Source organism: Symphodus melops (assembly GCF_947650265.1).
Source record: "Symphodus melops genome assembly, chromosome: 15".
In the NCBI taxonomy this organism is placed as follows: domain Eukaryota; kingdom Metazoa; phylum Chordata; class Actinopteri; order Labriformes; family Labridae; genus Symphodus; species Symphodus melops.
This window is the reverse complement of record NC_136705.1, coordinates 23,262,602-23,274,885: the sequence shown is the minus strand read 5'-3', so window position 1 is coordinate 23,274,885 and position 12,284 is coordinate 23,262,602. Positions and strand designations below refer to the sequence as shown.

General features: G+C 39.8%; 1 protein-coding gene across 5 annotated transcripts in view; it reads left to right on the top strand.

The window, feature by feature from the left end:
- Positions 1 to 225: 225 nt before the first annotated feature.
- wdr27 (WD repeat domain 27) overlaps positions 226 to 12,284 on the top strand; it is a 39,510-nt gene continuing 27,451 nt past the window's right edge. For 4 of the 5 annotated variants that reach the window (XR_013780784.1, XM_079363560.1, XM_079363563.1 and 1 more), the window contains exons 1-16: positions 226 to 522; positions 1,160 to 1,301; positions 1,564 to 1,688; positions 1,885 to 1,998; positions 2,275 to 2,326; positions 2,444 to 2,514; positions 2,595 to 2,709; positions 2,793 to 2,892; positions 4,101 to 4,192; positions 4,390 to 4,454; positions 4,647 to 4,759; positions 5,864 to 5,937; positions 10,358 to 10,427; positions 11,062 to 11,130; positions 11,202 to 11,305; positions 11,683 to 11,772. Coding sequence is in view for 4 of the 5 variants with exons in the window: in XM_079363560.1 (XP_079219686.1) it covers positions 385 to 522; positions 1,160 to 1,301; positions 1,564 to 1,688; positions 1,885 to 1,998; positions 2,275 to 2,326; positions 2,444 to 2,514; positions 2,595 to 2,709; positions 2,793 to 2,892; positions 4,101 to 4,192; positions 4,390 to 4,454; positions 4,647 to 4,759; positions 5,864 to 5,937; positions 10,358 to 10,427; positions 11,062 to 11,130; positions 11,202 to 11,305; positions 11,683 to 11,772 (1,534 nt within the window). In the remaining variant the exon portion in view is untranslated. Of the gene's footprint in view, positions 523 to 890; positions 928 to 1,140; positions 1,302 to 1,563; positions 1,689 to 1,884; positions 1,999 to 2,274; positions 2,327 to 2,443; positions 2,515 to 2,594; positions 2,710 to 2,792; positions 2,893 to 4,100; positions 4,193 to 4,389; positions 4,455 to 4,646; positions 4,760 to 5,863; positions 5,938 to 10,357; positions 10,428 to 11,061; positions 11,131 to 11,201; positions 11,306 to 11,682; positions 11,773 to 12,284 lie in introns of those variants that run through there. The other variant, XM_079363562.1, reaches the window with a different exon arrangement.

Here is a 12,284-nt window from a genome sequence, read left to right as displayed (position 1 = left end):
TGACCAGTTTAGACACCTTTTTAGAAGAGCATCCCTATGAATTATAATCAGAAAAAAAGGTTCAGAGGATGGGTTATCAGTTCCAATGTTTAGCCAGCTGTAAAGATCCCGGCGAAACTGGAGTGTGATTATTAAACTCGTAATAATTATAACCGAGAACGTCTATTTTTGAGTTCCATTAATGAAACGTCACCTCATTGTAGACGATCTTTGAAAGGGAGCCTTGGTGTGTGTTGGTTTCCCTGGCAACGTTTGAAACGCTGAAACCCAAAATAACTCAACTTAATTTTTTTTTTGGTGTATGTAAGAAAGCTAGCAGCAGTCCATCCATTTGATAATGACTCTTGAATCACAGGATTATTTGGCGCCGTACTCGTCCTGACGATGATCGTGGAGAAGCTCAATTTGACTTGTGACAGACTTCTGTCTCACCGGCAGCTCGCGTGCTGTCAAAGTTACTGCGGAGTTCCTGTTCACGGCAGAGACGTGCAGATTTACAGTCATGTCGACACAGAGAAGAAGGTATGTCTGGTACCTACGCTATATTTCTGTAAGGATGTCAACAAGCAATAGTATTCAAAAGGAACCCTGAGGATGTGAAGTCTTAAGTCGAGCTGCTGTTTGTAATGCATATATCAACTTGCTGCTTAAATAGGTCATGTTTATTTAACCTCATTGTTTGGTAGTTTTATGGCTGAAGGGCTGCAAGATACTGAAAACAAACTGAGATTTTATCTTTTCTGCGATATGCAAAACACAGAAAATCAAACCAGATTCCTTTTTAAGTGTTTTTTTAAGAAAGTTTTTTTAGAGACAGAAATCAGGGTGACAGAGTGGAAAGGGGGTGACATGCAGGATTTGAACCAGGTCAGATTTGAACCAGGGCTCAGAGGACTACATATTGCCTCTGTACATGGGGTGCATGAAGTAACCACTCGTCCACCATTTAATATATTTTAGAATAAATACATTCATAAGAACACATTAAAATAAAAAAATAGAATAAGATGTGAAAATGCTAAAATAATTATAATTGGGATATTTTAATCAAAATCCTCAGTTGCCTTGAGCTTAGTTGTCTAATAATCGCGTAGACAAACTAAATGGGTTGACTGTAATGTTTTGCTTGTTTTATTTGAGTCTTTGGGTTTGTCTTCAGCCTCTGCTGCTTACCGGCCACCATGGGGAGATATGTGCCATGGCTTTCGGCTCAGGAAGGAGACCTGTTCTCCTCTGCTCTGCGTCCGCTGATTACGTCATCGTCTGGGATATTGAAAGGTGCCAGAGGAGAACACAGGAGGGTGAGCTCAAGTTGTGTGTGTGTGTGTGTGTGTTGAACTCTAAAGTGAAGATGCTCTGCTGGTCATTTTTGTGATCTTGAATTCACCAAACTCAACTGTAGGTGACACCTTTACATAGATTTTACTTGTTGAATTGTGGGTATGTTCATTTTCCTCAGTGAAAATCTTTACCAGCCTGCCATCTAGTGGTCAGATGGCTCACTCGTTTCTCCTCTTGTCATTGATTTCTCATGTTCAAATAGAAACTTTTTTCTTTGTTCAGGTGAAGTTGCAGCTGGAACAGTCATCGGGTCTTCACTGGGGAAAGTTGTCAACCTGTCATTCTGTCTGTCTGATGAACGAGTGGCTGCATGTTCAGGAGCAACAGTATATATTCTCAGCACAAAGGTAGGAACTGATGCACAATGGCTGCATGCTTTCTGCTCCTGGGTTAGCTTTATATGTCATGTTTCTATTGTTCATTTAATTCAGTCTTCACTGAGGTTTTTTTGGAGGGATATGTTACATCGCATTACTCATCAAATGCCTGTCAGGAAATCTATTCATGTTATCAAAGTTTTATTATCTTTATTTTCCTCATCAGAAACACAACATGATCTCTACTTTGAAACGCCACCTCGCACCCGTAACTTCAGCAGAGTTCTGTCCCTGGAATAAAGAGGTTCTGGTCACCACGTCAGAGGATCGCACTTTTATGGTACCGACATTTAATTCATAAACGGAAGAGTAAAAATGGTTTCTCCCACCGACACGCTCAGAGACTCCCCCTCACTTTTATCTGCTTTAGTTTTGTTGTTTGTCTTCTTCTTATTATTGTTTTCACCCTTTTTGTTTGACCGTTGATCACACAAAGTTTTATACACAAACGATTACAAATAGTACACACACACACACACACACACACACACACACACACACACACATACACACACATTCATTAAAACACTATTTGTTTATTGTCATCACTTCTCAGGTGTGGGATTTAAAAACTGAAGCTGTTTGCTACCAGTCTTCGGTTCTTTCAGGTACAGGGTCACTTTGGAGTGATTTAGTTTTGTAAAGCTAAATAAAATTCTTAATGCCATTTGTTCTACATTTTAAATGGCCTGTTTTGTAAAGTTCCTGTCTCTTCTTTTCTCCAGCCTCTCCACTGCTCAGCATGTTCTTCTTGGAGGAGAGCAGGCACTTTATCACGGGCTCAACTGATGGACAGGTTAGTGTCGTAGGCCCTGAACTCTTCATAGACTCACACTCTACATGCTGTGTCGTGTAACAGCCCTCTATCTGGTTCAGTTGTGGTGCTTCTCTCTCCCTGATGACCACAAGTGTCACCTGGTGACCAAAATGGACATTCAAAAGATGGATAAAAGATATCAAATCCACCACAGGACTGTGAGCCACGAAGGAGGTGATGTTTCTGATCCATCAAATAAAAAAGAAAAGTTTAAAATGCCTGATGCAATGAACTCCCTTTTTGATACTTTCCTGCAGGAACAGAACAATCGTCTGTGGAGAATATGGAGACTTCAAAACCTGTCCTCAAAATAGCTTTATATAGCTCATTTACTGAAACCAGCAATGAGCGTGCAACGTGAGTGGATCTTCATCATATTATTCATTATCAGTGTAAAGCCTTTTGTCCGGGATGGGGAAAATGACTTCAGCATCACTGGGACATTATTAAAGGAACACTGTGCTCCAAAAATCAACATGGCATTAAACCGTCATAATACATCCATGCAGATGTTACAGAATCCACACAGCTGTGACGACAGTTTTGAAAGACGGTTGACCTATGGGGCAGTTCTTAATAAAGCCAGAGTCAGAGCTGTGGCATTCAGTACAATTCAAAGTGCTGTACATTTCTGTGGCGGACACTATGGACGTCATAATGTCACTAAAGCATGGACACAGCACTTCGTCTTTCTGGGCTGATTGAAGCGCGTGTCCTGGCAGTCACAGGAAACTTCACACATCACAGGAAACTTAGCAGGCATAAACGATTTCAGGCTGTTCAAACATTGGATGTTATGACAGGAAGCAGCCACTTAAAAACCACAGGCGTACCTCTCGGTGTTTTTTTTTGGACCACTGGAATGAAATGGACGTTGATTCCTTATCTACCTGAGCGAAGCTTATGATCTCAGAGCAGTATATCAACATCTTTACTCTCAAATATTTTAGCAAAACTGCTTTTATTGACCTCCATTTGGTGGTCTCTCACAAGTAAAACAATACTGCTTAGATGTGAAAAGGGATTGCACGCAGCTGGAAGGGTTACTGTCCTCACGACGCGCTGAAACTGCCGTTTGTTACTCCGCTCATTATGGCAGAACATACTGTAGGTCTGATACTTCAAATTAGTAATCAAGATAAGTAGAGATGAACTCCAAAAGACAGACAGATATATCTCCAGACCTTCACAACATCTTAATAGGAACATGATGATGCACTCAGATTTACAGCTTGCCAGACTGCATCCAAAGCTGTGCCTGGAGTTGAGTGCTTTAAAAGCATCCTGAAGGGGCTCACATTTCTCTTCTGTCTTCATGGAGACCATCGTGCTGCTTTTATTTAGTTTAGACTGCATGAAGTCAAAGCAAACTTGAAAAAATAAAACTTAGAGTCCTGTGGGGAGCATTCCTTGACACTCCATCACAACTGTGTGTTTTTCCTATTATGTGGTTAAAATATCGTTCCACAAATGATATGGCAAAAAAAAGAAAAAAAAAAAAACTGCCTTTGAGGGAAATCCTGTAACTCTGTTTTTTCCATCCATTATTTTTGGGGCCCCTGCAGAGACAGCAGTCGGATATGTATTGGAAGCACTGATGGCCTCTATGTGGTGGATCTCGCTTCCTCAGAACTCCTAACAGTAATATATTTCAAAGGTAGGCCAAACTTGATGTGTCTTCTGTGACGGCTACTGTAGGCTGAAGCATGTTCCCACAGGAATAAACTCATCATCACTTTCATTTTGAGTACAGAAGGGAATATGCTACTTCTCTGTCACTCATACATGTGATTCTTCATAAAGATCTGCTCATGTTAGTTTTCCTATAAAACCAGTGCTTGTTCATTCTTTTAGATTTTACCAACCTGAGCATCACAACGGCTGGCTCCTGGACCATCTCTCAAGGATTGGATAACTCTGTGAGTAGTTTCATCAATTGTAGATATAACACAATAACCAACAGCTTTGAATGGTTTTGGGAATATTAACCCAGTGGCCCAGGCTTGGTAAACAATAAACTCAGTGACATTTAGTGTGTGTATAGATGTATTCTTTTATTTTATTTATTTCTCAAAACATTCATGTGTTAATCCCTTTTTCTGTCTTTACAGATGTTTTTGTTAGTGAGCTCTTTGTTTACTCCCATTGTGGTCCTGCTGGAGTTCAGTCTGTGTGACCACCAGGGGAGCCCGGCATGTAGGAGCGTCTTTTCAGTGTTTTCAAGGTAAACGTGGAGTTGGTGGCAAATATCTGTGGACGCTCTTCTGCAGCACGTTAACCTCCGAGAGGATGAGCGCTCCCCTCAACGTGACAAACGCCTCCTCCCTTAATCTTCAGCTAGTGTAAAATAACAGCGACACAGAGTGATGAAATCTTCGATTCTAAGAAATTGTCTCTGCTCAAGGTAAATAAAAACATGAACAGAGAATAAAGTCCTGAGCGATGTAACCAAGCGTGGGAGACGCACTGCCGACATCAAACAGGCCGTTAAACTCTCTGCTACTCCTCATCCCTCCTTAAGTTTTTCCACATTTTAAAACCATACACCAGGCTTATGTTGGGAGTATCTGAGTTGGTGCAACACCTTAAATGTTGGTCGAGCATAAATTGCATCCTTAATTTGAAATTACGTTCAGGCTCACGCAGAGCGGACTCTTCAAATTAAAGGAATCCCTTTAAATACAGCATTATTTATTCAGGCAGCTTGCACACTAAATAATATTACACTGTTATAAATAAAGTCCTTATCATGAAATGGTGTACACCATGGACCTTTTTTACAAGTTGAGCTTTTCAATCCACAGGAGTTCTCGTCAGGACTCGATTAAGAGCCGAGTCCAGAAATTCTGTTTTCTACCTTCAAAATAACTTTGCTCTGAAAATGCCAAAAAGTTTAAATTGTCTTCTGGAGAAGTCATAAAAGCCACTCAGGTATTACCTCCTTAAGTGATCCATTTAAAGAAATCCAGCAGCACCAATAAATAATTATGATCATGTCATTAATGCTCTGTGTTTTTACTAGATCATTTGTTATTTATGAGCTGGAGCGTGATTATGTTTGTGGAAATGAGATGTTTAGACTTTCTCATACAGGACAAGCTAGTGGGGTCTTTTTTTTTTAGTTGGCCTCTGTCTGTTGCTCCTTCTAATTCTGACCTTTCCATATTAACCTGGCCCATTATAACCATCCCTGCCATCTGGATTTTCACGAGTCAATGGCATCATGGCATTGAAAATAAAAAAGACTAATAATCCTCAACTGTGGAAAAATGCTCCTTCATTTCCAGTAACTCTTTGCCCCTCCTTCCCTCCCCTCCCTTGTTTGCAGTTCTCCTCCGCTGCCCGCGTCTCCTCTGAATGCCCAGTTAAAGAAGAGGGAGGCCATTAATCCAAAAAAGAAAGGTCAGCATCATCCCCGTTATTCTGAAACACTCACAAACCTTTCAACAATGTTCCCGCGAATATAAATTAAAAAAAAGGGAGCTGCTGCTGTTTGATGACTTTGGCTTTAAAAATGACCCAATTTTTCGTTTGCTCCATGACGTGATCGTTGTCTATTTCTCTTGGGCACAGAGGATTGATTCATAATGTGATTATTGTTGGTTTAAATTCTTTATGGAGCTACTGAGAGTCTCCTCATTATCAGCAATTACAGAGGAGAGTGAAGATTTTTTTTTTTTTTTTGATATTGTGAGGAGTGCTGATGTGGCATTAATTAAATTCCCTTCAGCTTTCATTTGACACATCGGTACTTCATATCAAGCAGCTAGAACAAAGTGTTTGGACAGATACTTTCTCCCTTTTTGGCCCGTTTGGTTGCACGGTGTCTTCTTGCAGTCGTGGATTTCTTCGTAAAATGAGCCTCTTCGCGGTGCTTTGGCATATCATTAGGATCTGGCAGATTGAAACTATTCTGCTCGAGGCCTACAATACAGCATACTGTGGTTTACATGTTATCCATATGGAGAGCTTTATACAGAGAACAGCACTATGAGGCAGACTCCACACAGCTGGAGTGAGGAGAGCTGCCAGTGCCAGACTAAGTAGGGGATCTTCAGGGGAGTCTCGAGGTACTGCGTGACTGCGATGTCGGGCCGAAAACCACAAACATTTACGGACCAGTGAAACTCGCCATGCTGCTTCCCTGCATCCCTGTATTCTTGAGGATATCTGCAGAATTATATACAAATTAGACCATAAACCTCTGAGACTCCTGGAACAGAAAACGTTCTTCCATTGTAAATCTGGCACATGTCTGACGGGGCTCTTTCAAGAGAACTGTGAGTGCAGATTAGATATCTATTGCCATGTCACACTTCTATGCAACATAATCATGAAGGAAAGCAGGCCTGTTGGCTTTCTCAGGTGATGAGACTCAGCTGCATTACATTTTACATGATGTCACTTTTCTGAAGGGTGGCTGCCGTTGTTTTATAGCATGGACATCAGGGGGCTACTAAGGCTGCAGTAAGCACCGTATGGCCCTCAAATGCACGCTCATTATACTCACTTTGAATGACTTTTAGCTTTCCATAGAGATCCGTTAAACCAGTAAACAAACGAATACCGATAAAAGTGTTAAATAAGTTATGAAGAAATAAGTTTATTCAAAAAGTCTGCACAAATGTCCGATAAAGGAAGGAGGAACAGACTTCAAATTGTGGATGCTCATAATAATTATAATAACTTTATTTGTATAGCAACTTTGAAAACAAGGGCTTAAAAAGTGTTTTGACATATAACGAAGAGCAACAAACATCCAACACAAAAACCCAACCAACATTTACCCAACATCCAAAGAACCCCAGCAGCACAGCTTCATAGACTGAGACCAAGGGGATCCAGGATGCAATCAAAAGAGACAGAAACAACAAGAATAATTCATTAATAATTATCTTATTTATATCATTATATCTTTATCTTATTATCTTATTTATATCATTATATGTTATTATCTTATTTAGCCTTATTCTTGTCATATTAGTCTTTAATTTTTAGTTAATTGTTAATATTTGATGTTTACATTGTATAGAGAGAGCACAGTCTACCAAACTTAAATTCCATGTGTGTTAAACATACCTGGCCAATAAAGCTAGCTCTCCATTTGATGCTCTTCAAAGTGGCGTGTGTTTCATTCGCATACCTACAGGTAGTATTTCATTTGTTTCCCTCTTTGTTTCCTCCAGTATGCTGGACACATGTTACACATGCTCAACATATTCTTTAGGTTTCTACATGATTTCTTTTGCTGTCAGACCAAAAGTTTGGCTCCAGATCCACTGTGCCTTCAGTCTGAGGTTGAGCGTGCTCCTGAGCTGAGTGTCCTACTTTCCACAGTTCAATCAGGCAATAACTCCAGAGAGTCTGCTTACAGTCAGAAGAATATCTCTGACACATATTTACTCTACCTGCTATGGTTTGTACATTTTTAGAAGCTTGAATTAAAAAATCTTTTTTATGGGCAGCATTCACCAACTCGGAGGGAGGTCTGACTTTTAGCATCTTCTCTTCGCTGTCTGAGTGCAGAAGACTTAGTGGTTTATTTTAGAATAGACTCCAGGGCTCGTCTTAGCCTGGGTCCTTCAGGCAGCCAAAACCCTAAAACAAATCATTGTCACTTCTTAAAAAACGAAAAAGGGATTTACTTTTTAAAGCTTGTTAACTCATCTATCCAGCTGCAGACCTGAACACAGTGCATTTCACGATACCAGAAGTTTAAGCTTGTATATGATACTAGTTCAAATCAAACTGTTTCGATACCCGCGCCGACACCACAGCATCCAAATTAGGAGTCCAAGTCATCCTAATATTTGGTCATTTTGAATTTTCAACTCTCAAAAGTTGCAAGTCAAAAGCTGCACGCTGTCTAAAATACACAAATGTGTCAGCAACGTTTAAACATTGTCAACTTATTGGTGCATTTTAAACAGGCTGCAAGAATTTCTTTGCATATTCGAAGTTTGATCCAAAAGCAAAAGTGCACTTAACACTTAGAATTTGGTGCTCATTGAGTTGTTGCATCAGAAGCAAAATTATGTTTTGATTTAGACTGACGAGTTTTACTGCGTAGCTTTGTTGCATTAAGACAGATTAGGCTAAATCTGATTTAATGAGAGCTGTAAACAGAGCGCACAGTGAGACGCTGTGATTCGCTTAATATATAACACGATTTGGAAATTTGTCTGAGTCTCTCACTTTGCTTCAAATAGTGTCTGGTCTCAAGTCAGCGTAAATTATAAGGTTTAACTGCTCTATAAAACTTAATGACTATTATATACCAGCGAGGGGTAAATAGGGCTGCTGAGCAAAGCCAAATGATTGTGTAGCCAGGTAATAAGATTTTAAACCCACGCTGCAGTTTCCTGTGTATAATCTGTTCTGCTACCTCCAGCATCCTCCCTCACAAACGACAGCAACCAGTGTTACAATACTCTTATTTTTCAAGAAATAAAATAAGCAGTGGTATGTTTGTACATTACAACTTTGTAAGGCTATCTCTACTGATTGATGATGTGCAGTTTCAGATGGATCGAAGTTTGAAGAAAAGTCCGATCAGACAGCTCACGTTTTGTTTCTGTGTAAAATATTTACTGCAGCAGAAAATAGTTTGTGTTTGGCGTCTCGGCTCAGACCTCATCACTCCTCGCAGTTTTGATTTACTCGTCTCCAAAAGTGATCAGATGTTGTCGAGTGTACGATGCAGGAAAATACCCGTCAAGCCAAACCTGGAGTGATCAAAGATGGAAAGTCCTCCTTGATGAGAGAGGATTGAACATCTTTAATTGAGACTGTTGAGTTGTGCAAGAGCCTAAGCTAGTAACTAGTACTCAAATGTGATGTGAGGAACTTGCAGACAGGTGAGCCTGTTGAGCAGCACGGGGTTAATGAGGTTAATCATTGTGAGCATACTAACAACATTACGTCATGTGTTAATTGCTCGCTTGTGAGAAGCAAGCTGCGACCTCTGGAGTTGGAAATAAAGGTCAATACAGTACCGCTAATGTAGCGTGGTTATCCATGTTTAAAACATGCTTTAAACATGTTTCTGTACGAATGTCTTATATCTTCATTCATTCACTCTTTATGACGACTAGATGTTTTAGTGACTCATTAGTTTTGATCATATTAATTATAAACGATGTGCATAAATTGGGATTATTAGACACGTGTTATTTGACTGACAGGTGGGCGTGTTCTGTTTGCGAGGAGGCTTTAGCCCCGCCTACTAAAGGATTTCTCTTCAGCACTTTTCAAGGTGCAATATCAAACTGCAACTGTGTGTTAGCGAGCAGCTCAAACTTACAAGTGATCCGTCTCGTTCAATATTAGTAAAGCTCTGGAGAAATAACATCCTACAAGTTTAAGTCCTCGCACTTTAATGAAGGGTGTAAACCAAGCCGGGATTTTGTTTTTATGCATTTCAGGTCTCAAGTTGCCTTTCAGAGATTAGGTTACTTTTTCTCACTCTGCCTGAATTTGACAGGAGAATCGTATTTGGAAGAACTCACACTTTTTAATGGTTGTGGAAAAAGTGAGCTCATTCTTCAATAGTGAAGGCCCCGGGAGCAAACAGGGAGCATAAATGAACCTTCCCACAGTTTGAGACTGATGCACCTCACAATCCCTAATAACGTTTTTATCTTTCTTTCTTTGCATATCTTTGAAAACTCCCCACAGAATGAGTGGCTCCATGTGACTCAGGAACAACATGGACAATAAATATTTGATGCCTGGTCATACAAACGTACATAAATCAATCAAACTAATGGTGATTCCTGGGTCAGCCTGTTTACAAATGATCAATCTTATCTTTTTACAAAAGGAGGAATAAAGGAGCAGCCCCTGGTTTTCCACTCCGAAGTGAAGTCTTCTGGATATACCAGCAGCCCACGGTAGGCTTTTTAGCTTTATCCAAACATGTGATGAAGGTACAGAGCAACTGCTCAAATGAATGCCATGAAAAGAACTGAGCAGGTTACTCTTTGTGCACAGCAACTAACTAGCAAAACCCCAAATCTTCATCAAATGTACGAGTGAGCCAAAAAGTGCCGACCTACATAAATGAGGAAAAAAGCTTTTTGGCTGTTAAGCTAACCTTTAGTTTGGTCTGCGGTCGAATGTGACGTCAGCGTTGTGAACTTGCCAAGTCTTGAACCAAATTGGATCCTCTTTCTCTCCTAAATGTTCTGGTTGATTTTAAAGGTCCCATTTTATGCACGATAGGCTTTACAAGGGTTGTCTTAGACTAACATGTGTCCATAGTCCGTCTCCAAATCCCACAATCATGAGAAAAGTTCACCCACATTTTTCGAGATTATTCCTGATATGATTTTTGCACCTTGTCATTTGTGAACATCAGACATCCAGTCGTTATTCTTAACGGAGCTTCAGCAAAGTAGCTGGGAGATTCACTATAGCCTCAATGTAAACGTGCAATTTGTTGATCCTAGATGTGAAAAAATAATCTTTGAAATGTAAATAGATACATGAACACATCACGGTTCTTATTCTGTGTTGCTTTTTCAGAAAGAAAATGTTTTCCCCTAAAACTAATGTTCAGAAGAATGCTTCCTGTAACAAGGCTCACAAAAAGAGGTGAGTAGTCTCCGTATTTAAAACAGAACGATTTAAAAATGAGTGTCGTACTAACCTTTCTGGTTATTTAGTGGTTTCCTCCTCAGAGATTATCCAGCAGACAGTGCAGCACCTTCTTTTCCACACATTCATCAAAGCACTGGAAACAAACCAGTCAACTGCCTCCAGTATTCAGGTGAGGTTATTCCAGTACGATACGATAAAAAACATAATGTGTGTCAGTATCAGAAGAGTGTCCTCCAGGATAATGCACTTCTCTGTTCATTAGGGGGTTTGTAGACAGACTTACAGCAACATGGTGAAGTATAATCTGCATAATATGAGACTTTTAACAAACAGAAATAAGAGCATGTTTTTCTCTCACCTGAAAGGTGTATGAAGTATGAAGAAGGATTAACAGTAAATCATGAACTGTTCATGTTTTAAGTTCGAAGATGTATTGTTTGATTGTTTTAGACCGACCTCTTGGCTTCTCTGCTGTTTAAAAACATCTTCCATATGTTGGGTAATTATGAATCTGCTCGACTGAAAGGATTCTTTGTTTCCTCCCAGGTGACGGAAAGCAGATCCTGTGTGGTCTTGGCGACAGCTCGGTGTTATTGTACAAATCCTCCCTCGCCCGCAATCCGACTGTCTACACAGGTGGGTGAAATAGACGTGAGCACCCACAGCACGAAAACCTCTGATGGCTCAGAGGTTTCGACAGCAGTGCATCTGAGAGTTTGTTGTGTTTTTGTTAAGAGATTAAGCTAATTTTATGGTTTAAATTATTGTTGTTAGATTATTGTCTAATTTCAGATCATGACTACTTTCTCGAGCTATTTAAGGTCAAGATTTTACCACAGTTGTTTTATGAGACAAGTTCATCCTTGGCTTAAATTTACGTCTTCCATATTTAGACAACTTTGATTAACATTCTTGAAATGGATCCATGGCTCGAGATGAAAGACCTCCTGAAATATTCAAATATTCACTTACTCAGCTGTCGCTCATAAAGTCAATTTTCTTTTTTTTTTCAAACCTGAATTTATTTTGCTTTTATTCCAAAGCAATGATTCGATACGTCTTGTCTCCGTTTTTGTAGAACAGTTAATCCGAGGTCAGCATAGAAAACAAAGATAAAGAGTTCTTTTGAGAACAAACAAAGTCTGACC